Source organism: Gymnoscopelus braueri (assembly GCF_963280865.1).
Source record: "Gymnoscopelus braueri genome assembly, chromosome: 3".
Taxonomy (NCBI): domain Eukaryota; kingdom Metazoa; phylum Chordata; class Actinopteri; order Myctophiformes; family Myctophidae; genus Gymnoscopelus; species Gymnoscopelus braueri.
Window position 1 is genome coordinate 49,452,192 of NC_137612.1, and position 26,843 is coordinate 49,479,034.

Sequence of the window (26,843 nt, forward strand, 5' to 3'; positions counted from 1 at the left end):
GGCTTTATTTTCCTCCCTTCTGGTGCACTGTCCAGCACAACATGGCTTTATTTACCTCCCGTCTGGTGCACTGACCAGCACAACATGGCTTTATTGTCCTGGGTTGGTCGAGTCTCGCTCTAGAAAAGCTTGCACTATATTGGTACAACAGCACAAACGTCACAGCACGCTTGACCAATCCGCAAAGCCTATCCGGTTGGGGCTGGCCAATCGGGGAAACCGCTGCCAGTTGATCTCGCCTAATATGCCGATTTGATCACCATAGCAACCCCAGCCTCCATAAGCAGGCTCTACTGGTTGTCAATTTCGGGTCTGGGGACCAAGAGTCCAAATGGACTAAGAGTGTAGAAATTCCATTTGGTTCCATTTGGTTCCATTTGGTTGAATTTGGTTGAATTTGGTTGAATTTGGTCTTAACCTTGTTAACCTTGTTAAGACATTTTACGTCATTTTAAGTCATTTACGTCAGACTGTACCAAGTGGTCAGGAAAGAAAGTGGCGTGTGGTTGGAGCTGTTTGTTATTTCTTTACTTCATTATGCATGTGTTTTAACCTGTATTAGTAGTCATTTGTATTGTGTCTGCAAATATTAATGCTGTTAGGTGGTGTACTGGTATTTACATATCTTCTAAAGTTATTGTGGGAGTGTCAACTTGGAGACACTTGGAGACTGGAACTACAGAAAACATGGACTGTAGTCTCCACTGTAGTCCAGGAATAACTGAGATTGAATTGTTAACTCATTGTGCCACTTATGGTTTCATCATCAGCCAATCAAATGGTATGACTTGAAATGTTCTCTCTCTCTCTCTCTCTCTCTCTCTCTCTCTCTCTCTCTCTCTCTCTCTCTCTCTCTCTCTCTCTCTCTCTCTCTCTCTCTCTCTCTCTGAGAGACAGACAGACAGACATAGAGAGTGTGACAAATGCACATTATTACTATGGATGTTATTGTATCTGATTGATATGTAACATCTGCTCAACCTTTACATAGGTAATATGTAACTGACGATGTGACTTTGTTTATTGTTTACGGGTGAATCTGTGATTTGAGGGGTTAAAAGACATTGGGAATTGTTTGGGTGAGAAGGGGCTTGTGAGAGAAATATTTGTTTTGTTGATCTGTTTGTTTATTTCTTTTGTTTGTTAGGGACAGAGATATAGGGACAGAAGTCGATTTAAACCCAGAAGTGTATTATTTATTTACCATTTGATTTGTGAATTATTACTCTGTGGCTTAAACATAAAGTCATTCAGTTAAAAACTGCCGATCCTGTTGTTTTTCCTTTTAGTTAATAATTATCCTTTCAAAGTAAAAGGCCGATTGTTACAAGAGTACAGAAGATGATTATTCTTCTGACTTTTTCCTCCCCAATGTAGTCATGAGGCCAACTATTTCCTCCCCACACACATTTCCGTGTGCTGTCACTCCTGCTGTATCCTACTGACTTACCTGCCAGTGAGGAGCCCCCACCGGGAGGACGGGGAACCTCCGTCCTACTCCTCCCGCCCAACACTTCCTTCTGACAGCTGCCGCCCCAGCCCGTATTCACCACGGTGGATTCGAACCCCCACACTCCGTAGTGGTAGGCAGCTATACAAAATTAAATGTTTGGACTCCCACGCGAGCTACCACTAGACAGATTATAGCTTCCCTGTAAAGGCCCCTGCATGCTACCAAATGAGGTGATTACCGAAACGGTGGTTTTGATACTAGGCGCTCATAATCGGGTTGATGTCCTTTAGGATTGACCCCGCCCACTCTGAAATCGGTCTTCCGAAAACAGCAGACCCCTCGGACCAACGGACCCCCGGACCCAGAAACAGGTCCCTGGACCCCAGGGGGTCCGTTGCGGGGTCCGTTGCGCGGTTATTGCGGGGTCTGTTGCGGGGTCTGTTGCAGGGTGTTGCAGGGTCCGTTGTGGGGTTTTTGCGGGGTCTGTTGCGGGTTGTTGCGGGGACCTGGGGGTCCCCGGACTCCACTTTCAGAACCAATACAGCGAGCCAGCGGTGATAGGGTGAAGTCGGTCAGTAATAGCAGAGAGATGTGTCAGGGTGAGCGGTGAGTCGCTTATCACCGCGGCTCAGTGACGTTGTAGTTTTCAAACCACAGCGGTGATAAGGTGACCACCGAAAATGGTAGCATGCGCCCCGCTTAAGAGGGAGACAGTAGGAGAGAACACACAATGCATAGACAAGGAAGTTTTATTTAATCTCCTGCAATCATATCCCTGTGTTTACAAATCATTGTTTTCTTCTGCCGCGTTGATCAATAACCCATGATGCATTGCATCCATACATTTGTAGCTCAAAACAGCTTTTACAAAAAAAGGATATACAATATATACTTGTAGTATATATATATAATATACATGTGTTTCCTTAATGCATTTATACGTGTTTATAATGGTTAAATAAGCCCCTTAGAAAGAAATAAGTGGAAACAAGTCCTAGGTAAGGTTCAACATAATGACCAAACAAATAATAGCCAGGTTATCGCTGCTGTCGGGCAGAAACCAGCTTGTATCTGCATATTTCAAGTTTTTTGTGTTTTTTGTAAATTAACGCCTTACTTCTTGAGTGTCCTGCAAAAGAAATTAGAAATCTGCTGTTTTCGCTATTTTGGAAAATATTTTTTAATGAAAGTGGTTAAGTGTGTCTGTGGGTTTCATAAATATTGAACCAATGACAAGTATTAACGAGACCTTGTCACTAAATAATAACTACATTGGATCCATTGGAACACAGGTTATTTTTTTCCCCATTTCCTGAAAAGTAAGGGTTTTTGGACATACAAGGTTTCCACCCGACAGAGACAATATCAAAGTCACCAGTATTATAACTATCTTACTGTTGACACAAAGCCCTTCAAACACAGTTTGCATATTTTACACCAGCGGTTCTCAACCTGTGGGCCCGGGGCCCTCTGTTGGGCCGCGAGGGTATTGCAAGTGGGCCCCCAACTAATTGGCAAAACACTAATGATTTGAATGAAAATAATATTAATAGCATTGTATTAAAGAAGTACTGTTAAAGGAAATGTTTTGGCATTTTTTTCTTTACAAATTTGAAAAAAATGCTTTTCATTGTGATACCGATACATACTGTAGGAACTTAAAGCCCACTTCACCCATTTTCAACCTCTGCTCATGCTCATTATAATATGGCACCATTTCTGTCTCATAGGAGGACTGTGGACCGAGTGCCACACTATGAGCTTGCAGATCTGCTATTTTTTGGAAAAATCTTGGAAATGTTTTGCAAATCTCCGAATATATATATTTTTAAAGCAAACATTTGTAACTCAAATCTTTGCTTCTGGGAACAAAATATTTTTTATATGGGGGTCCGCGGCCAAATACATATCATTTTGGGGGTCCTTGACATGAAAAGGTTTGAGCACCACTGATACATAGGCCTATATAGCAACATACTTTCTTTTCTTTTTTTTTTACTGTTTTAGAAGACATTTGTAGATGCGTTTCGGATTGAATGGGTTAATGCCTACCAATGACACATCGGTAGGCAGGTTTGGTAATTTGGCAACAATGGCTTTTATTTCAGCATGGTCATTTTCAAGGAAGAGAATGGCTGCAGTTTCTATTAGCTTGGAAGTGATGTCACTGGCAGGCAGGTTTCTGAACTGTCCACATCCCTCCTCTGAGACACAGAGTATATAGACAGACATGGTGCCATCTTATAATGAGCATGAGTGAGGACCATTATATGAAGATATAAGGTTGAAAATGGGTGAAGTGGTCCTTTAAGTTCCTATTTATTAAAATCACATTGAAAAAAAAAAATTTGAATAAAAAAAAAAGAAGAAGAAATGTTTTATACTCCTTCCATTGATCCAAGCCAAAACACTAATAAATATGTGCTGAAATGCTGCCGTGTTAAGTGGTCTGATGGATGGGCCGCGAACGCTTCTCCAGTGGGCCCTGACCCAGAAGAGGTTGAGAACCACTGTTTTACACAACTACAGTCATGTAAATCCAGAGTGATTGCCTTTTTTTTTTTTACTTTATTGTACTACGGACCTTTCGCTATGAATGCTTTGCTCAAGAATAGTTCAAGGTAACTTCCCATTAAATCCGGGAAAGCATCTGTGTCGTTTTAGATTGTAGCTAAATAATCGTTGCTGTCGGGCAGAAACCTCCTATCTCCATATTCTGACTTTTTGTATTTTTTCGTAAATTAACATCCTACTGGATCATACTACAGTCTCACACTGACTTAAGCATCAAAAGTAGCAGATCCACAAGCTCTAAACGTGAGCTTGTCGATCTCCTACTTTTGCGAAAAGTAACAGTTTAGGACATATGAGGTTTCCACGTGACGGAGACGATATATACTAGCAACTTAAGGTTTTCAGAAAACTGTTTTAGAGGCCATTTTTTAGAACCAGCCTCTGGTCTAAATGGGTTAAAGTGGAATTAATCCCAGTACATTTTAATAGATATAGCGGTAAAAAAGAGCAACGTTTCGGCCGATGTGGCCTTCGTCAGGTATACTGAGCTGAGTGAAGAGACCAGTGGCGTACCCACTGTAGAGGCAGGACAGGCGGTCGCCTGCCCAACTAAGATCTCGCCTCCCCTAGAAAACCCAAATAACCCGAAAAGGTGTCATTGCGTGCTTAATGTCCTCAAAGTCACGCATCCAACAAGCTTTGAACTGAGCAGATTGGACCTTCCGTTCCAGAGATAATGGCCAAAACATCTTGAAAACGGCCACTTACGCCGGTTTTCAAGATGTTTTTCGAGGGGAGGGGGGGGCAAAAAAAATCTCGCCTGCCCTAAATGTAATTCCTGGGGACGCCACTGGAAGAGACAGGTATAAAAAGACAAGAGAGGGCAGAAATCACTGATCACTGAGTGAAGGCACCCGAGGACAACGCCCCAATTTGGAATTCTGAGTCTATGACAGGTCCATAGATAAGCCATTATTATTCCTATGTGGCCATCAGGAAAGAGGAAAACATTTTGTGTACATAATAGTCCATACCCTATACAAAATACCTGTCCACAATGTATGAAAACATTGGGGCGTTGTCCTCGGGTGCCTTCACTCAGTGATTAGTGATTTCTGCCCTCTCTTGTCTTTTTATACCTGTCTCTTCACTCAGCTCAGTATACCTGACGAAGGCCACATCGGCCGAAACGTTGTTATTTTTTACCGCTATATCTGTTAAAATGTGCTGGGAGCATTAAGACGGTGTGCGGACCCTTTCCTTTTGTTCATGTTTATTTAGTCGGATCCAGCACCCGTTGAAAGTTTTGGATGTGCGTGCACCACCTGACCGCTTTAAAGTGGAATTAACCCATGCAACAGAGCCTTATGGATTAGCTTGCAGTGGTGCAAAGTAACTGAGTACATTTGACTCAAGTACAGTACTTAAGTACAGTTTTGAGTTACTTTTATTTTACTTGAGTATGTCAAGTTTTAAAAATTGTTATGCTTCCACTGCACTACATCTCAGAGGCAAATATTGTACTTTTTAGTACAATTTAGTTACTTTGCAGATTTAGAATATTACAATATTACAATATACTGTATATTAACCCTATTATACTTTGTCTATTTGAAAATAGGCGATCTACAAGCTCACAACGGGTTAAATCGCAACGCGTTGTGAGCTTGTAAAACGATCTTGACACATTTTGAAAAGTTTTGAAAAAACATGTGAAATGGAGCATTCTGCGTAATGACAACTTTTACGTTTGGTATTTTGGTTTAAGTATAGTTTGAGGCCAATACTTTTGTACTTTTACTCAAGTAAAAATTTGAATACAGGATTTTTACGTAACAGAGTATTTCTTCGCTATGGTATTGCTACTTTTACTTAAGTAAAAAAAGAAAGAAAAAATGGGAGTACTTCTTCCACCTCCAGACTGTGTTGTACTTTTGTCAACCAACGTTACCTCTGGACTTACTCACTTTCACATTATATAGTTCAGGTTACAGTATTACATAATTCTCAATACGACAGATTATTAATATTCATGTTATTTTTTATACTTATTGATCATCGTCATTCATGTAAACATATTTAACCAGGTCATATTGACATGCAAACAGTATAGACCAAAATGTCTTCCACTTAGAGGTGCACAGTACAGATCAGGCACAGAGTTCACACTGAGATCCCTGTCTACTGGCGCCCGGGATGGGGGCGGGGCCAAACATCAGGTGTGATGATGTCAGACCCAGCAGTAGGGCTGGGCGATATGATTGACAATGGACAATATCACAATTATTTCAAACTTTCACCTCGCTTTAGCCTGACACTCAGCCTGCATTTTCATTTCGTTTCACTCCATTATTCAGTCTGAAAGCCCTCTCAGTGCAGCCTGTTTTCTGAGCTGGGGGCGTGGCCAAAGTGGGACCCTTTGGCGATTGGTTCATACTGGATTATCCCGATCCCGGTTGGGTCGTTTAGATTTGCAAATGAGAAAACCCCGCCTTCTACAGCATCACCAGAACCTGAATGCGAGGCTGATGCGTCCTAGCGAGACCTGACAGAATGGGTTTCATTGCGTGCATACTGGTTGCACGCATGGTTCTTATCAGTGTGACGTCGTCTGTTAAGGGGTCTATAGGCGCGTGAACGGCCCTTTAAAGTCTCGTGGCACAAAGCCCACAAAGGAAATGTCTCATTCCTCTGATATGATGATGCTCCTACACAGGGACCTCAGTCTGAACCTCTGATAACAGAACAGCCATAAGAAAAAACAAGTCTCCCTTTTGATATTCATACATTTCACTGTTTTTACTTTCCAGCACCCCACCCCTAACCTCCCTAACCGCCCCTCCCCTCCCCAACCCACCCCAACCCACCCCCAGCAAAGGCATGCAGCCACAACCATTCCTCACAAACCTAGTCTGAGACAGAATATAGAGAATACCCATAAAACCTGATTTATTCTTTATTGTATGCCAAAAGAAAAAAATAGCTGATCTACAAGCTGTGAGCTTGTAGGTCAACTATTTCCGGCCAATCTACTTTTTTGTTGTTGTCATAATCTCCAACCCCATCACCGTGACCGCAAGCATTCCTTTTACTATAGGCTTTAAACTATGAAGGTGTGTACATATTAAATGGGGTTCATTTTAAAGGCATATGTATGCAACTTTGCCCTGTGTTACTGTACGTAACAAAACAATACGTAAAATGTTGTACCCATCAATTCCCTCTATACCAGCAGTCATCAGCCACTGGGGTAGTGTGGTGGTGTTTACCAGCAGAAACACATTGTCCTCTTGCTGTAGTTAGAATAGGCTCTATGCACAGCAGCCATATTGGAAAGAAATTGGGCCTCTTCCTCACTTCCTTCACAGGTGTTACCAATGATGCTAATGAAGGCTCTGTTCCATTTAGCGTGGCACAGTGGTTCTCAAACCTTTCAATTTCAAGGACCCCCATAACTCCAAATGGTCCATTTGGTTCCATTTGTACACTCTCAGAGTTACACACCTCAAGGGGCCATTTGGAACCCCCTCAAGGAACCACGAGGGTACCTGGACCACACTTTGAGAACCACTGGTGTAGCAGATTGTTTCCAGTTAATTAATAGCCAACATGGACAACATCAGCATCCTGCTTCTGTTTGACCAGAATAAGGAACACAACCTTAATTAGTATCATTGGTAACACCTGTGAAGGAAGTAAGAAGAGGCCCCATTTCTTTCCAATATGGCTGCTGTGCATAGAGCCTATTGGTTGCACAAAAATACAGCGAGAGGGCAATGTGTTTCTGCAGGTAAACAGCAGGTAAACACCACCACACTACTCTAGTGGCTGATGACTGTTTGTTATGTAAGCACAGGGCAATGTTACATACTGTGCCTTTAATGTCTACTCAGGCCTTTGTGTGCAACCCAGACAGTTTTTAAACAGCTTGATTCAATGATTACATATTCAATATTCATTTGACCCCCCCCATATAAGCCTATTGAATTTTTAACTCCAATTTGAAATGTCTAGGATTAGAAAACAAAAAAATGACGGCCCCCTCGTGCAATACAAGGACAGTTTCAGTCACCAGAACCAGGGACATGTGTTTTCAATTAGTCTAACATGGTTAAAATGGAGTTTGAAGTTGAATTGGGCTTATATAGGAGAGGGCGTGTCTGATCAAATGAATATCAAATATGTAAATATTGAATCTTGGCAACTTATAAACAGTCTGGAGCGCCCACAATAGCACGAGTAGGACATTAAAATGAACCTAAGTGTTTTACAGTGAAATACCCCTTTAATTATACTTTACGACAATGGTGATGAAAGGTAAAAGAAAAGAAAGAAAAGTGAGCAGTGTTGAACACCATAGTACAGTACTCAAGTAAATGTACTTAGTTACTGTCCACCGCCGTGAGCAAACAGATTGAAAGGTGTCAGTGGTGTTGACAATGGAGAAAAACAATAGGGCTAACTCCGTCTATGGCAATAACTACAAGGTCAGTGATTGGTGTTTTCCTACATAGGAAGACTGTTGGTAAGTGGATACACACACATGCGGGAAGAGACACAATCATTCTTCCTCGGTTTCAACTCTCTCACTGCCCGGGTTTTAGCCCCAATGTGGAGAGAGCTGCTTGCAACAGAGCCGACTGTATATGGGTCAGATGGATATAGATATATAACACGTATGAATAGAGGTAGATATGAGAGATAAATGGGAAAACAATTGGGAACAACTTGCCTCTAGGCCTCGTCGTCATCCATGATACAGCTTGTATAGTTTTGCTTCTTCCTGAGACTGTGTTCAATACCGTGGCTTTGCTACGTACTTGCTAACCCAGCAACCAGTATTTTATTGAACCTCATTCACGTCTTGCCACCGGATGTGGACACTCTGAGCAAAAAAAAAAACATGTATACTTTGTTGACTCAGGGGTCTGTACTTGGACCCCTCCTTTTTTCCAACTCTCTACAGTCTACACCAAATCTCTTTGCCCGGAAATAGCCAATCTACTAGCTTGTCGTGAGCTTGTAGATTGGCTGCTTTCGCCTGAATGTTCGCCTATTAATGGCCAGAATAGGGACGTTATATGGGGTTCTTGTGACTAATATCATTCTGCCCCAAAATAACAGGAATGAAAAACCAAACACGTACATGTCTTGTCTTCATCCAGGAGGGGATTTGTGTTCCTGGTTTTGCCTTAGTGCAAAGGTTCCCAAACTTTTCAGGCCGCGACCCCCCCAAAATAATCATATTTGAACTGGGGACCCCCCACCCTGACAAGCACTTGGAATTGTAGGAGTTGAGGCATTACATTTAGTTTGACTCGGTTCCACAGATACATTTTGTGAAAATAGCCGAACTACAAGCTCACAACGCCTCGCTCTGCGAGGCGTTGTGAGCTTGTAGATCGGCTATTTTCACATACTGTATGTTGGTTTGTTAACTGCTGAGCGAGAAAACAAATCAATCAATTAAGCAAATCATCATGGGGACCCCCCCCCCCCCAAATGCTTTGGGGATCCCCCTGCTGGGGGGTCCCGACCCCCAGTTTGAGAACCACTGACTTTAGTGGACGCCGCCTGAGGCTTATATACTCTGCAATCCTGGCAAGACTGGATGGGTGGGCGGGGCGGGGGCGGGGGCGGGGGCGGGGGCGGGGCTAGGACAGGAGGCTCCAGGGAAAAGACGTGGTGTCACCACACCGCAGTGGGCGGAGGCTGTGCTCCCTCCTCCTCTTCCTCCTCCTCCTCCTCCTCCTCAGACGCGGCTGGCCGGCCGGCAGCAGTAGGTGCAGCTCCGCAGGCTGTCCCGGTCCACGCTGCCCTCCACGCTCCCACGACGCCCGTCCTCACAGTGGGACACTGAACAGGGGGGATGGGGGGGGAGGGGTCGGGGGGTTGTGTTGGGTGGGCAGAGAACAACGGGACAGATTGAGATAGGAAGGGTTATTAGCAGGCGATTCCTTCACAGGTGTTACCAATGATACTAATGAAGGCTCTGTTCCATTTAGCGTGGCACTTAATTCAGTGGTTTTCTAACTTTTTCATGTCAAGGTTCCCCCAAATTAATATGTATTTGGCCACGGACCCCCCCCCCCCCTCTGAAAACGTTTTGTGCCAGGGACCCCCAGAAGAGAAGATTTATGTAAAAAGAATACAATATTCTATTGTTTTTCCCCAAACATTTTAGATACTACAAAAACTTTCAAAAATAGCAGATGTACAAGCTTGTAGATCTGCTATTTTTGAATAGCCATATAAATGGATAAAGTGGTTAAAATGATTGTGATGCTGTATTAGCTACTTCAGCTGGGGACCCCCCGGAACCCCCCCAAGGACCCCTGGGGGCCATTTTGAGAACCACTGACTTAATTAACACGTCGTAAACAGTACGGCAATACAATTCAACAAACTAAAAGGATTGCCCTGGGGGCTTGTTTCCACTGTGGTCTATACTCAATTCATCATCAAGACATGCAATTCATACAACACATCGTTGCTGTCGGGCAGAAACCTCTTATATCCATATTTTAACTTTTCGTGTTTCGCGGAAAATTAATGCCCTACTTGATCATACTACAGCGTCACACAAAAGCATCAAACGCAGCAGGTTTTGAGCTTGTAGATCTGCTACTTTTGATATTTTTTTATTTGAATCCTGAAAAGTAACTGTTTTGGACATATGAGGTTTCCACCTGACAGAGATGATATACAATACGATACAAATAATCAACAATACCAAAAGCAATAATAGGTATATTTACAGAAGGGGGGGGGGCACAGGAAGACACCATCAGCTTGCTAACGGAGTGCGATTGGTGGACTCCGAGGGGTAAGCTAGTGAGGGATAGAGATATCTAAAGTCCAATTGTAATTTGAGGGCATCTACTTTTTTAGGTCAGTTTTGAATGTTGAATTCCTATCTTTCCACTATCTGTTAAATTAAGGCTTAAAATGTACCCTTTTTTTATTTTTTTATACAGAGGTACCGAGAGGCTATTATTATCATTATTCCTCACATTTAGTTTTTCAAATTGATCACGATCACGATCCTGAAATGTGTTTACGGCGGTATAACTCACAGCTCTCCTCTTCCCCGTTCCCCAGGTCATCTCCGTCCTCCTCCTCTTCCTCGGGGAGCAGGTGACCGCGGCAGGGGCTGGTGGGGGTCACGTGACTGGCGCCCTCCAGGCTGGTGCTCAGCTGTAGCCTCCGCATGTGACGCACCACCGCTGTGGCGTTGAAGGCTTGCTGTGTGTGTGTGTGTGTGTGTGTGTGTGTGTGTGTGTGTGTGTGTGTGTGTGTGTGTGTGTGTGTGTGTGTGTGTGTGTGTGTGTGTGGGGGGGGGGGCATGTAGAGAGAGAGACAAACCAGTGGTGGAGGATTGTTTAAAGGGATATTTCACTTTCAAACATGTTTGGGGTCATTTTAACGTCTATACTCTGGCTTTCATGTTTCACCCCAGACAGTTTGCTTGATTCAGTATTTAGATATTTGATATCTAAATACCAAATGCCAAAAGTAGAATATATATATAGAATAGAAGATCTACAAGCTCACAACGCATCACATTGTGACGCGTTGTGAGCTTGTAGATCTTCTATTTTCACACTACCGAGAGAGACAACAGAAACAATATGGACTTTGTGATCCACAAAGAAAGAACACAGACAAATGGATGCGTGTAGATGTTTGTTACTATAGTGTCAGACACTGACCTTCCATTTACTTTTGGCAAAGTTCTTCTTGATCTGAGCACTGACAGACTCATGGATGTTCTTATCCAGAGCGGTGTCTCCACAGATCCTGGAAAGAGGTAGAGGGTTTTTACTGAATACTTTAATGCATTAATAATGACACCCTATGACTAAGGTTTTAACAAAACTCGGCAAATATGCTTTTATCTTCACTGCCTGCAGATTAGACTTTAAGAAATGTTGGTGGTGTATTCAATTGGAAACTGTATGCTTGCTATTTGTTTCCTTGACTATCTTTTAAGGTAGCTCTCCACCGCACCGACGTCGGCGGCGGTAAGTGTTGGAATGCGTCTGTTGACGAAAATCTACTGTTGAGTAGGGTACACTGTCATTGTAGGGAAGCTTATTTTTAGCACCATAGAAGCCGTCTGTCAGTGTCGGCTCTCAGGTGCATTAAACCGACTGATCTCCCGACTTCATTCGACTGCCAGTCAGTAGTAATCTGTAGTAGTCTGTTTGGTGGAGAGCTACCTTTAGGCCTAGGATTCTATGAGTTTCTACTGTATGTTTGTAATATGTGCTTTAATGTTTGTTTGCAACACTGTTATTGTTGCTATTTTGGCCAGTGCTCAAAAAAGTGATCTTGTAACCTCAACGGGACTCCTCTCGCTAAATAAGGTCTATATGAGTTGGGATAACTTGGAACAATTTTGACTAATGTACTTTGGTGAAGGGGGTAAGAAATGTGACTATTACCATGGGTGCTGGAGGGCCTGGTCACATGTGTATCTCTTCGAAGCATCATTCTCCATCAGGTGGCTGATAAAGTCTTTGGCTGCCAAGAAAAAAGGAATCGTTCTCACTAACAATCCACTCACACAACCTGCAGGAGTGCAGATCTCTGCTGTACATGTTTTTTTAGAGAACCATGAATACCTGAATCGGAGATGTCGTCCCAGTATGGAGAATCAAATTCATACTCTGCCTTCAGAATCTGCTCAAACAGCTTGGCGTCGTTTTCGTCGTAAAACGGCGGGTACCCGCATAATCTGAAGAAGAGTAACACAGCGTCTAAAATTACAAATCGTCTCTGTCGGGTGGAAACCTCATAATGTCCAAAACTGTTACTTTTCAGGATTCAAATAAAGAAATAACAAAAGTAGCAGATATACAAGCTTGAAACGCGACGCGAAGTGGATCTGCTGGGAAGGCCGGGAAGAAAAGGTGAGTTAGACTTAGGGTGGATTCAGACTGGGTCTGATTGATTCGAACCATTCCGTACCAGAGTACACTTCATTCAACAGTAATGGTAAATATGTGCCTCATGGGGGCGCTGTGGACTATGGGGCTTTGGGAGATAGAGAATGTCATTCACAGAAGAAGAGTCACTTGTCAGAGTTTAGAGTGAATAATAAAGTTTGACTGTGTTCCTGATGTTGTCTTGAGTTATAATATTAACAGAACAACAATACACAACCAAAGCAATGTGTGCGCTGGTCTTTGAAACCTTGCAATGTAACATCGTCTGTAATTATCATGACAGTGATGTCACTGATGCATCCTTGGTATTTTAGCAGTGACGTCACAGACTAATCCTTGGTATATTTATCCTAGCGGCAGCGCTCGCTACACATGTGTTTTTTGTTTATGTTTTTTCACGGCTCGCGCTACTCCAACACTAATTTCTTGTCAACATTCAAGTAGAACTATGAGAAGGTATAACCCAGGTAAAATAATGTGTCATTATAAAAATATATACACGATATATGATTAGCAGTCCACTTCCTTCTGTTGGTACGGATGGATTCGGATGGATTCACATTGCAGCGTTCCGTACTCGAGTACGCATGATCCGGATCCGAGACTACCTCCCCAGGCGGTCCCGGTTACAGTACGGTGATCCGTTCCTGGGGAACAGTACGCAACGTTCACACTATCACAACATCTGCCAAGTGGTCCGGGGTGCGCACCCGGGACCATAGTCTGAATCCGCCCCTGAACGTCTTAGTAGATCCACTATGAAGGGCAACCTGTTCCAGAGTCTTGGAGCAGCTGCCACTGAGGTACACTGCTTACTTGTTGTCATCCTAGCCTTACTTGTTATCCTGGACCACTAAACCTGTTGTTTGATAAATGTTCATGCTGGCTCCGACAGTGCACTTTGTAAATAGCTCTGAACAAGCACGTCTGCTAAGTACCTAAATTGTACATTACTAGGCTGATGCCCGTTGGGAACGTTGTCCGTTGGGAACGATGCCCGTTGGGAAGGCATGCCCCTCCGGTTATACAATATCCAAATCTACACATTGTACCCGTTGTCAGGGTACACAACACTCCTTCAGGTCCTCTGCGATGCACAAGCCAAGTTTGAAGTCGATCGGTCGGACAGATCTCAGGATAAGCCAGGGGCAGGCAGGCAGACAGACAGACAGACAGACAGACAGACAGACAGACAGACAGACAGACAGACAGACAGACAGACAGACAGACAGACAGACATTCCATGCATTTATAGATAGATAACTGTTGGACTCACAGAATGTAAGAAATTACTCCTATGGACCAGCAATCCACTGCTTTACTGTAGGGCTTCTGAGCCAGCACCTCAGGAGCTGCAACACACACACACACACACACACACACACACACACACACACACACACACACACACACACACACACACACACACACACACACACACACACACACACACACACACACACACACACACACACACACACACACACACACACACACACACGTGCATACACACAAAACGTGAAAAGAGAGAATGGTAGTGATTACGTAAAAGTTGAGGGCCTGCTGAGGTCACCGTAGCCAGTGTGTGCAGCTCTGCTGCATTTAACAGCAATACTTGTGAAGCACAAGCAGTTGACTCTATGGTCAACAGGACTTGAGTCTCTATACATGCTCCTCATTCACACCGAAAATGTTAGCTGGACCTATACTTAACAGCAGTGGTTCTCAAACGTTTTCGTGTCAAGGACCCCCAAATTGTAATGTATTTGGCCGTGGACACCCCACCTGAAAAGGTTTTGTGTCAGGGACACCCAGAAGAGAAGATTTATGTATAAAAAAAATCCAATGTTTTCAAGATCTTTTCTTTTCTTATCTTCAAAAATAGCAGATGTACTAGCTCGCAGCGCGGCACAAAGCTTGTAGATCGACCTATAAATGAATTAAGTGGTTCGAATTATTGTGATGCTGTATTAGCACATTTTATTGGGGACCCTCTGGAACCCCCCCGGACCCCACTTTGAGAACCACTGCCTTACAGGAGGTACTGATTGAGAGAGAGAGAGAGGATTAGATGGGCGCAGATCTTACCCACGTATCCAGGAGTACCACAGGCGGTGGACATGACACTGCCTGTATCCTCGATCTTGGACAGCCCAAAGTCACTGATCATGATCTTGGAGTCTTCCTCCATACTGTAATACAGCAGGTTCTCTGGCTGCAAGGAAGAGGAGGGGGTGAGACAGTCACAGGAGTGTTGGCAAATGTCTGGAATTGGTGAATGAGAGGAACTTAGTTTAAAAGTATTGGGGGTAACTAAAAAGAAAGAAAGATGTATTGGGGGTAACGAAAAAGAAAGAAAGATGTATTGGGGGTATCTAAAAAGAAAGACATTTTTGGGGAATTCTTTGGCAACTAAATATTGCAGAAGATTAGTGGTGAGAAGTAACTAAGAAAATGTCAAGGTACTTTTACTTTACGTGAATATTTCCATTTTATACTCCTATTCCATCTCATCGTTTGACAATAACAATTTTTTTTAAATGGGGCATTCTGCATAATGAGTACTACTTTTGGTACTGTATTATTTTTATGCCAATACTTTATTACTTTGTACTCTTACTCAAGTAAAAAAGAAGATCTTGAACACAGGACTTCAGGGATAACTGAATATTGCAGAAGAGAACGTGTGCAATATTGAACTGGAACAGCTTAGATGAAAGTGGTTATCGTCTGTTGGGTGGAAACTGTTACTTTTCAGAATTCAAATTCAGCAGCAGAAGCTCAAAACGCGGTGCGAAATGACTATTTTTGAGCTTGTAGATCTGCTACTTTTGATTATTTTGGGTGAGGCTGTGTAGTATGATCAAGTAGTAGCATGCCAGACTAATATCACTGCGTAGATGTTAGTCTGGAATCTCTATATGGAACCTGCATTTCCGAGGGGAAAATTAAAAGAATACCTCTGGTGATAAACCCGCCCCATATTTGCATTCTGGGCCCTGATTGGTCCCTCACAACTTCAGAGGGAGAGAAATCCAATCTCTATTGAGAGGGGCCAGACCTAATCTGCCAAGGGCTTTTTTTTTTTGCAATGGCAGATTCGAACTTTACATAAGTACAATGTTTATGTAATTTTACTTTGCATTTTTGGATCATTATACTTCTACTCCACTACATCTCAGAGGCAAATATTGTAATCTTTACTCCATTGCAATTATTGGACAGCTTTAGTTTAGTTACTTTGAAGATTTAGAGTGTTAATACAAAACATACATTAACTACTTAAGCCCTATTTATGAAGATCTGCAATTTCTACGGAAAAAGTTTGACGTTTTATTTTACTTTTGTTACTGTATATTAGTATATTTATGAAGTATATTTTGATATCAATACTTTTGCACTTGTACTCAAGTACAATTTTGAATACAAGCCTTTGACTTGTAAAAAAGTAGGGCTACATTGTAGTTATTGTTACTTTTACTTAAACCCCAGCATCCGTATTGTGGGGAAAGCTTTTGCTGAAAATAGCAAATCGATCAACTATTTTCAGCAAAAGCTTTCCCCACAATAACAGAAAAAAAAATATATACTAGCATAGAGCCCTGAGCGACTCCGCTCAAGTACTTCTGCCACCAGTGCTGTGAAGGTACCTTCAGGTCTCTGTGGACTATGCCCATATCATGGAGGTACTTGACTGCATCCAGGATCTGGCGGATGAGCTGGCTAGCGTCTCTCTCTGTGTAGAAACCCTTCTCCACGATCCTGTCAAACAACTCTCCTCCCGATACCCTGCAAGCGGAAAAAGTGGTGGAAAAAGCACTCAAATTCTTTACTCAAGTAAAAGTACCAATACTGCAATATAAAAATACTCTGTTACAAGTAAAAGTCCAAAATAAAAAATTTACTTGAGTAAAAGTACAAAAGTATTGGCATCAAAATGTACTTAAAGTACCAAAAGTAAAAGTACTAAATATTTGAAAATAGCCGATCTACAAGCTCACAACGCGTCGCGATGCGACGAGTTGTGAGCTTGTAGATCTGCTATTTTCAAATAGCCTATGTATAAAATAGGGCTAAAGTGGTTAATGTATGTTTCATTATATCATAGTTTATATCTGAAAAGTAACTAGTAACTAAAGTTTTCAAATAATTGTAGTGGAGTAAAAGTACAATATTTGCCTATGAGATGTAGTGGAGTAGAAGTAAAAGTATTGGAAATTGGAAATACTCAAGTAAAGTACAAATACCTCAAAATTGTACTTAAGTAAATGTACTTAGTTGCTTTCCACCACTGCCTGCAAGGTTACAGCACACTGTTGCATAATAACTACACACAAGTGAAGACAATGTGCCTCGAGTAGGACTGGACAATTAAACCAAAAATTAAAACCGATATTTAGAGCCAATAACCAAATTAAATTTGCTCATGTACTGTAGCTGTCACGATTACAACATTTAAGATGACGATTGACTGCCATTGATAGACGTAATTTAAATCCAACAATTCACTGCCATTGACGTCTATAGACGTCATTTGGTGATGTCAGTGATTACGATAGAGGGCGCTCTTCCGCAACCTGTCAGTGATCCCAGGACACCCGGAAATCACGTGATCTAAACAGAATCCAGCCCTTCCGATCTAACGTTATCAGATTTATAAAAACATATTTATCTCTGATTTGTCTTCATTATTATTTGATGATTATGATTAGTTATTAACTACTTAAATATAACACAGAAACAAAGAGAGTGTACTCACAATTGCATGACAAGATAAAGGTGGGATGTGCTCTCAAAGATGTCCTCCAGTGTCACAATGTTGTGGTGCTTGATTCTGAAGGAGAAGACAACCTGATTTATACACCGTCATACAACAGAGAATACATTAACCACTTAAACTGTATAGCTTCTATATTCTGGATGGAACTTTTGGCAAATAGCTGTCCCCAGCCCCTCCCCTCTCCTCTTTGGTCTCTGTCTGATTCCCTTGAGTGGACACACCTGCGGGTGTCAGCCGTGCCTAGTTGGCTAACGAGCCCCAGAGACTATTTAAGACTTTACTGAAGACAACGGTTAGCACAAGCATACACTGGAAACCTACACAACAGCTCAACACACACACACAGAGATCTGGAAACAAGTAGCATGACACTATAATGAACCAACACAGAGAGTGGTCACCGACAGTCTTAAATAGTCTCTGGGGCTCGTTAGCCCCAACTAGGCACGGCTGACACCCACAGGTGAGGTGAGTCCACTCAAGGGAATCAGACACCAAAGAGGAGAGGGGAGGGGCTGGAAACAGACCCAGGACGTGACAAGTGGACCTAGTATAGAGCCCTGGTGTTACCCAGTCATATAGGGTTTAAAGTGCCTAAGCATTAGAATCCATAGCAGCTCGTTATCTCGTTGTTGTTAAATTGTTCTACTGCTATGCCACCAAAATGTGGAATGCCCCATACCAACAGTTATAAAAAAAAGTGTGACTCCTAATGGTGCGTTCACACGGGCAGATTAAAAGATACATGCTACCATTCATTTTCAATGGAAACCAGCGACATGAAGATACAAAGATACATCAGACGTTTGTAGCTGGAGCTCTAGTGACAAAGATACTAAAGCTACAAATTCAAGTTGAGCAGGGTTCAACTTCCAGATACAAAGCTACAACTGTAGCTCCGATGTCCGCACGTTTGATGACGTCAGCGACCGCGTTGAGCAACACAGATACAAAGCGACACAGCGGCAAAGATGCTGTGTATCTTTGTATCTTTTAATCTGCCCGTGAACGCACCATTACCCTCCTTCAAAACCGCTCTGAAAGAGCACTAGCAGGTGGCTGCAAATTGTAACTGGCCCTTGTAAAAAGTCTAAGCTTATCACCTGAAATGACCCCCTCCCCCCACCCCACCCCCCAACTGTTTACTGTACATATTTTTGATTTTTGATTAGGCCTACTACTCGTTTATTTGATGTTTTTGCATATTATTGTATATATTATTGTTTGTCTTACATACACAGGTCCCCAATGAAAATAAGCCATAGGCTTTCTTCGGTTATCCTTTTAGCATCCTTTTTGTATGAATCTGTACCGCTGTGCTTTTTTGTTGTTGCAAACTGTTAATAAAGTATTTAAAAAAAAGCTGTACAGGTTGCTACAAAATGATTTATATCGTCCAAAACTCTTACTTTTCAGGATTCAAATTCCAAAATATCAAAAATTGCAGATCTACAAGCTCAAAACACGTCGCTTTGCAGAGCTTGCAGATCTGCTATTTTTGATACTTGAAGTAGGGCATTAATTTACGAAAGAATTATGGAGATAAGAGGTTTCTGGCTGCCAGTGCAACGATATACAATAGTCACCAGATGGCATTAGTACATTACAGAACTGTAGTTAAATGGTAGCGCCGTCATCCAAAGAGCTTTACAATGTGTGTTGCGTTCACACCCATTCACACACTAAAGTGCTTTACAATGTGCGTTACATTCACACCCATTCACACGCTAAAGTGCTTTACAATGTGCGTTACATTCACACACATTCACACACACTAAAGTGCTTTACAATGTGCGTTACATTCACACCCATTCACACACTAAAGTGCTTTACAATGTGCGTTACATTCACACCCATTCACACACTAAAGTGCTTTACAATGTGCGTTACATTCACACCCATTCACACACTAAAGTGCTTTACAATGTGCTTTACATTCACACACATTCACACACACTAAAGTGCTTTACAATGTGCGTTACATTCACACACATTCACACACACTAAAGTGCTTTACAATGTGCGTTACATTCACACACATTCACACACACTAAAGTGCTTTACAATGTGCGTTACATTCACACACATTCACACACACTAAAGTGCTTTACAATGTGCGTTACATTCACACACATTCACACACACTAAAGTGCTTTACAATGTGCGTTACATTCACACACATTCACACACACTAAAGTGCTTTACAATGTGCGTTACATTCACACACATTCACACACACTAAAGTGCTTTACAATGTGCGTTACATTCACACACATTCACACACACTAAAGTGCTTTACAATGTGCGTTACATTCACACACATTCACACACACTAAAGTGCTTTACAATGTGCGTTACATTCACACACATTCACAAACACTAAAAGCAGTGGTTTTCAACCCTTTTCATGCCAAATATAAATATTCAAAGATATGCACACTTTTTCAAGGTTTTTCAAAAATAGCAGATCGGTGCAGATAGGTCTGCAATTATTTGGTGAAAATAATGTGCAAATCTTTGAATGTATACGGATTTTTTTAAAGCGAACATTTTTTAATTAAATCTTTGCTTCTAAGGGGTCCCTGGAACAACATAGTTTGAGATGGGGGTCCGCAACAAATATATCATTTTGGGGGTCCTTGACATGAAAAAAAGTTGAGAACCATTGATGTAGCAACATAAGTTTTTTCAAATAAACTGTTAGGATTTAGAAGACATTTGTAGAATCCCCAGAAGCAAAGATTTGAATTAAAATGTTCGCTTAAAAATATATATATATATTCAAAGATTTTCAAGAATTTTCACGATTGAAAAAAATAGCAGATCTACAAGCTCATAGTGTGGCACTCGGTGCCGCGCTATGAGCTTGTAGATCTGCTATTTCTTTGAATAGCCAAAGACATCTAAAATCACACAGATGCGTTCCCGGGATTGAATGAGTTAAGGTTTGGAGTAGTTGCTCCCATCTAATCTCTCATTCTGCTAACAGCAGAATCTGTCAGCACCACTGCCCTAAACATGTAGTGTTGTTAGTTAGTAGGAATAAACACAGAAGCACCTGAGAGGAAGTGGACTAAGAAAGGGGAGGAGCCAAACCGAGTTCCCGTTTCTACACAAAAAAAGGAACCGGGAGCCCATGAAGCGAACAGAAAAGGTGGAGACGTGTAAAATGTGGACAGAAAGCCCAGAATAGGGATGCTAGGGTCCATCTGGTTCATTATATCCCCACCGTCTCTGTCTCACCCCCACCCTCCCAGCCTGTCTGTGTGTTTATCTGTCTCACCCCCAGCCTGTCTGTCTGTGTGTTAGTCTGTCTCACCCCCAGCCTGTCTGTGTGTTAGTCTGTCTCACCCCCAGCCTGTCTGTGTGTTAGTCTGTCTCACCCCCAGCCTGTCTGTGTGTTAGTCTGTCTCACCCCCAGCCTGTCTGTGTGTTAGTCTGTCTCACCCCCAGCCTGTCTGTGTGTTAGTCTGTCTCACCCCCAGCCTGTCTGTGTGTTAGTCTTTCTCACCCTCAACCTGTCTGTCTGTGTGTTAGTCTGTCTCACCCCAGCCTGTCTGTGTGTGTGTGTGTGTGTGTGTGTGTGTGTGTGTGTGTGTGTGTGTGTGTGTGTGTGTGTGTGTGTGTGTGTGTGTGTGTGTGTGTGTGTGTGTGTGTGTTTGTCTGTCTCACCCCCAGCTTGTCTGTGTGTTTATCTGTCTCACCCCCAGCCTGTCTGTCTGTGTGTTAGTCTGTCTCACCCCCAGCCTGTCTGTGTGCTTATCTGTCTCACACCCAGCCTGTGTGTGTGTGTGTGTGTGTGTATGTGTGTGTGTGTGTGTGTGTGTGTGTGTGTGTGTGTGTGTGTGTGTGTGTGTGTGTGTGTGTGTGTGTGTGTGTGTGTGTGTGTGTGTGTGTGTGTGTGTGTGTGTGTGTGTGTGTGTGTGTGTGTGTGTGTGTGTGATAGTGTCTCATCACCATGCTGCAGGGTCTCCACACTGACTCCTCCTCTGTATGCTGTTGCCGTGGCAACAGGGACCCTATAAATAGGTCTTCTTTACTCCTGACATTTCCGGTACATGAGCGCACACACACACACACACACACACACACACACACACACACACACACACACACACACACACACACACACACACACACACACACACACACACACACACACACACACACACACACACACACTCAAGCACGCACACATGCACACATGCACACACACACACGCTCACGTGCACTTGGGCACTAATGCACATGCACACATTTTAGGCTGGCCTTTTTTTTAAACCCTTTTTTGCCATTTTTAACCCTACAGTCTATACTTGCATGCTCAGTGGTGATGTGCACTGGAAATAGCAGATCTACAAGCTCACAACGTGTGTTGCGCTGTGACGTGGTGTGAGCTTGTAGATCTGCTATCGTTGGTGTGCGACCCTAACTCCAACCTGGATCTTTGCCTAATTGTAAGTCTCCCTTCCTAAATCTTTTTTAACCATAAAACAACCATTTCCCTGCACACGCACGCACGCACGCACGCAGGCAGGCAGGCACAGGCACAGGCGCACGCACGCACGCACGCACGCACGCACGCACGCACGCACGCACGCACGCACGCACGCACGCACGCACGCACGCACGCACGCACGCACGCACGCACGCACGCACGCACGCACGCACGCACACACACACACACACACACACACACACACACACACACACACACACACACACACACACACACACACACACACACACACACACACACACACACACACACACACACACACACACACACACACACACACACACACACACCCTCTTGTGTGTTGGTTCTTTGAATGGAGTTGCATAAGCGCAGCTGATCCGCACAGGACACTATGATACTGGTTCTCAGCGTTGGATCCAGGGACCACCAGGGGTTCAAATGGACCCTTTACAGGTCCATTTGGTTCCATTTGTTGGAGTTCAAATGTAGATCTGCTATTTTCCCTATTTCTTAAATGTTAAAAAAAAAATATTCATGGTAAAAAAAATCATGTTTTTTGTTTAAACCTTTTAAATAAAATATTTTGAAATAATGTATTTATTTTTTTCAAGCAGCACTATGTAACTTTTTCTTATGAATGAAATGCAATTTTGTCCAATCTGTATGGTAGAGTAAAATACAATATAACTGGTTGTACTTTGTCTCCCTGCTCTTCTATTGAGACATTTAGATCGTGTCAAAGGTCATGTGTCACTTAGACACAGGATCTGACACAAATTTTCACCTGATGGTCAAGATTAAATTTATCCCCTGAGCAAGCAGGCAGGCTCTATTGGCTCAATAGTAAAAAAAAAAAAAAGTTCTGCGCCAGCACTGGCGCAGAAACCAGGTTCAAATCCGGGGTAGAAGAGGAAAGTTACATAGTGCAGCTTAATGTAGGAATTGAAAAAAGGGCATTAGATCACTGTTTGGGAAACAGTGGCCTAATGCATATCAAAATGGGGGTCATTGAAATGAAAAAGTTAGAGAATCAGTGTGTCATCATGGCAGCTGGTGGCCTCTCTCTCTCTCTCTCTCTCTCTCTCTCTCTCTCTCTCTCTCTCTCTCTCTCTCTCACCTGTGCAGAACAGCGATCTCATTCTCTATGTTGTTCTCCTTGCCCTCCAGAGCTTTCTTGGGAATGCACTTGATGGCCACCAGTCTGTGGGTCCTCTTCTCCTCCGCTAGCACCACCTCTGAGAACGCACCGCTGGGGGACAGCGCACACGCACACGCACACGCACACGCACACAGAAACAAATAAAGAGAGAGAGAGATATTTAGTTAGTTAATTATGATATAAACTGGACCACAATGTCAAACAAGCTTTGGCTTTTCTGTGATTAATCCATTTTGGCGCGTTGTAATTATTGATGCTGTGCTTTTAACTCTTGCCAATAAAAAGTATTCTATTCTATTCAACTTTCACCATAGACAGAGACAGACAGACAGACAGACAGACAGACAGACAGACAGACAGACAGACAGACAGACAGAACATGCGTACATAAATGCCCTCCAACTTTCTCCTTCGTCTAACTTTCCCTTGTCTTAATGATTACCCACCATTTGGAGAAAAAAAACACTAATATGAATAGTTAATAATAATAATGTGTGTAGGCCTATGTCTGAAGTTGATCCCTGCAGATTGCAGTGAGCCATGGGTTTATGGAGAACATACGTGTGTGTGTGTGTGTGTGTGTGTGTGTGTGTGTGTGTGTGTGTGTGTGTGTGTGTGTGTGTGTGTGTGTGTGTGTGTGTGTGTGTGTGTGTGTGTGTGTGTGTGTGTGTGTGTGTGTGTGTGTGTGACTGAGTGCATACGTCATGTATATCTAGTGATGGAAGAAGTACCAACATGTTTTACTTAAGTATCAATACTACAATGTAGTTACCAGTACAATTCCAGTATTAAAAATGTACTTAAAAGTACAAAAGTATTGGCATCAAAATATACTTAAAGTACCAACAGGAAAAGTAGCCATTATGCAGAATGTCCCATTTCACAAGTTCAAAATGTATACAAAATCTTTTGAAAATAGCAGATCTAGAAGCTATTTTCAAATGGTCGAAATGTATATAAGGTTGAAGTGATTAATGTATATGTTTTGTGATAATAATCTAAAATCTGCAAAGTAATAGTAACTAAAGCTGTCAAATAATTGTAGTGGAGTAAAAAGTACAATATTTGCCTCTGAGATGTAGGGGTATAGTAAAAGTATTGAAAATTGGAAATACTGAGAAAGTAGTGTAGAAAAAAAGTCTGTGTGTGTGCGTGTGCGTGTGCGTGTGCGTGTGCGTGTGCGTGCGTGCGTGCGTGCGTGCGTGCGTGCGTGCGTGCGTGCATGTGAGGGTCATGCAGATGAATAATTCAACATGGTGACTATTAACATCAGTGCTTTCAGGGCGTATAGTTTTGGGGCTTTGGGAAGCCAAGTTCACAGAAAGCAGTTGATAGGCCACTAAAACAACAGCCCTATTTTTATCCATGGATTCAGTCAATGCAGAGTGCTCCTTTGGTGTTGTTTTTAGGGGGAAATGGAATGCATTATGGATCACTGGTGCCAGGACAAAGCGTTGAATTTAACTCGGAGGACCAAGGGGTCCATTTGGTTACATTTATACGTTCTCACAGTTACAAATGGACAAATCAAGGACTTTACTGGGAGGATGCCCATGCACTCGAGCAAGCCAACTTTATACTTTCACCGTCGGACCGAGTCGCTTGCCAAAGATACACGGTGTTCAAGTGAAAAACACAGCTTTTTTTCTTTTTTTTCTTATTTGTATGTAGAGCAGCAACTTATTTTTACCCCCTTTTTTCTCCCAACTTTATCCGTCACGCCAATTAATTCCTCCCAACACATTTCTGCGTTGCCACCGCTGTTGTATAGCCTATACATGGCTCACCTGCCAGTCAGTGTTGCTTTCGTCGACTAAAACTATAGATGTTTGTCGACTACCTTTTTTCACTTACGAAAATATATATATATATAATATATACTGACAATTTCGTCAACAAATAAAAAACAGACTAAAATGTTTTGGAGGGACTAGTGCAGAAGAGATCCAGTGGAACTAAGAAAAGTAATCATGGGTGCGTGCGGGTGTCACAGACCGAAAATAGCCGATCTACAAGCTCACAACGCGTCGCGCTGCGACGCGTTGTGAGCTTGTAGATCGGCTATTTTCGGCACGCAGCGAAGTGAAAATCAGTCTTTTCGACGCCATCACGGCCCGCCAAAAAACTATTTTAGTCGACTAAATCAACTGTAGATTTAGTCGACTAAAATCTTATGATATTTCATCTTATGACTAAAATATGACTAAAAGAATTTTGTTCAAAAGACTGTGACTAAAACTAAATCAAGATTTTCTGTCAAAATCAACACGGCTGCCAGTGAGGAGCCCCCACCGGGAGGACTTAGCACCGGCATCCTCCTACTCCTCCTCCCGCTCAACATTCCCCACTGACAGGTACCGCCCCCCCCCCCAGTCCGTGGAGTGACCTCCCCCGCCTGGCTTCCCTCCCCCAGAACACGACCAACATGTGTTTGCGTAGAGACGCTCGACCATGTACTCCGGATGCAAAAAAATACATAAAAAATAAAAACCTGGCAGCACTTTACTAGCTGGAGGCGTGGACAGACTGTACGTGGTTACAGAGGTGGAAGAAGTACTCACATGTATTACTTAAGTACAAGTAGCGATACCGCTATAACGTTGCTGTCGAGCAGAAAACTCCTAATTTTTTTGTTACTTTTGGTGTTTTTTCGTAAATTAAAGCCCTACTCGATCCTACTACAGCGTCACACAAAAGCATCAAAAGTAGCAGATCTACAAGCTCGAAACGCGGCGCAAAGCGACGCGTTTCGAGCTTGTAGATCTGCTATTCTTGATATTTTTGAATTTGAATCCTGAAAAGTACCAGTTTTGGACATAATGAGGTTTCCATCCAACAGAGGCGACAGTAGTTCCACTCTGTGACAAAGGCCTTACTTGAGAAAAGTACAAAAGCGTTGCCTATTGTCTATCTCTAAAATAGCTGATCTACAAGCTCAGCTCACATTGCATTGCGATACGGTTCGTTGTGAGATTGCAGATCTATTATTTTACGAGTGTAGGGCTTAAGTGGTCAATGTACATTACGTTTTGTAATAATCGTCTAAATCTGTACAGTAATAAAGTTTAAATAATCATAGTGCAAAATATATAAATAAATACAAATCTGTTCTTGTTTGTTTTGTTTTGTTAAGAGTATGTCTATGTCAGTTGTTGTACGTGCATATTTTTTTTTAATCAATAAAAATATAAAATATAAATAATCGTAGTGCAGTAAAAAAGTACAATATTTGCCTCTGAGATGTTAGTGGAGTAGAAGTGCAAAGAATTGAAAAAAGTACCAAAAAGAATGTTACTTAAGTGCAGTACTCAAGTAAATGTACTTGGCTACATATCTCCCAGTGCGTGGTTACATAGCAGCCTCCCCCATGGGCCAGGCAGCTTGCATGTCAGAAGGAACAGTTTCTTATGTAAAATGCAAGTGTTCCACTGCTCATCACATGGCAGAGCGTGCGAGGGCGGCTGGAAGGGCTTCACACGGCTGATGTCTTCACTTCATGCCCAACG

General features: G+C 42.5%; 1 protein-coding gene across 1 annotated transcript in view; it reads right to left on the reverse strand.

Moving 5' to 3' along the window:
- Nucleotides 1-9,719: 9,719 nt before the first annotated feature.
- camk1a (calcium/calmodulin-dependent protein kinase Ia) overlaps nt 9,720-26,843 on the reverse strand; it is a gene marked incomplete at both ends in the record, with an annotated part of 31,967 nt that continues 14,843 nt past the window's right edge. Inside the window, 10 exons of the mRNA XM_080423257.1 lie at nt 9,720-9,823; nt 11,044-11,212; nt 11,680-11,767; nt 12,415-12,493; nt 12,595-12,707; nt 14,195-14,270; nt 15,007-15,133; nt 16,569-16,707; nt 17,678-17,752; nt 23,296-23,427. Coding sequence (XP_080279383.1) covers nt 9,720-9,823; nt 11,044-11,212; nt 11,680-11,767; nt 12,415-12,493; nt 12,595-12,707; nt 14,195-14,270; nt 15,007-15,133; nt 16,569-16,707; nt 17,678-17,752; nt 23,296-23,427 — 1,102 coding nt within the window. The remainder of the gene's footprint in view (nt 9,824-11,043; nt 11,213-11,679; nt 11,768-12,414; nt 12,494-12,594; nt 12,708-14,194; nt 14,271-15,006; nt 15,134-16,568; nt 16,708-17,677; nt 17,753-23,295; nt 23,428-26,843) is intronic.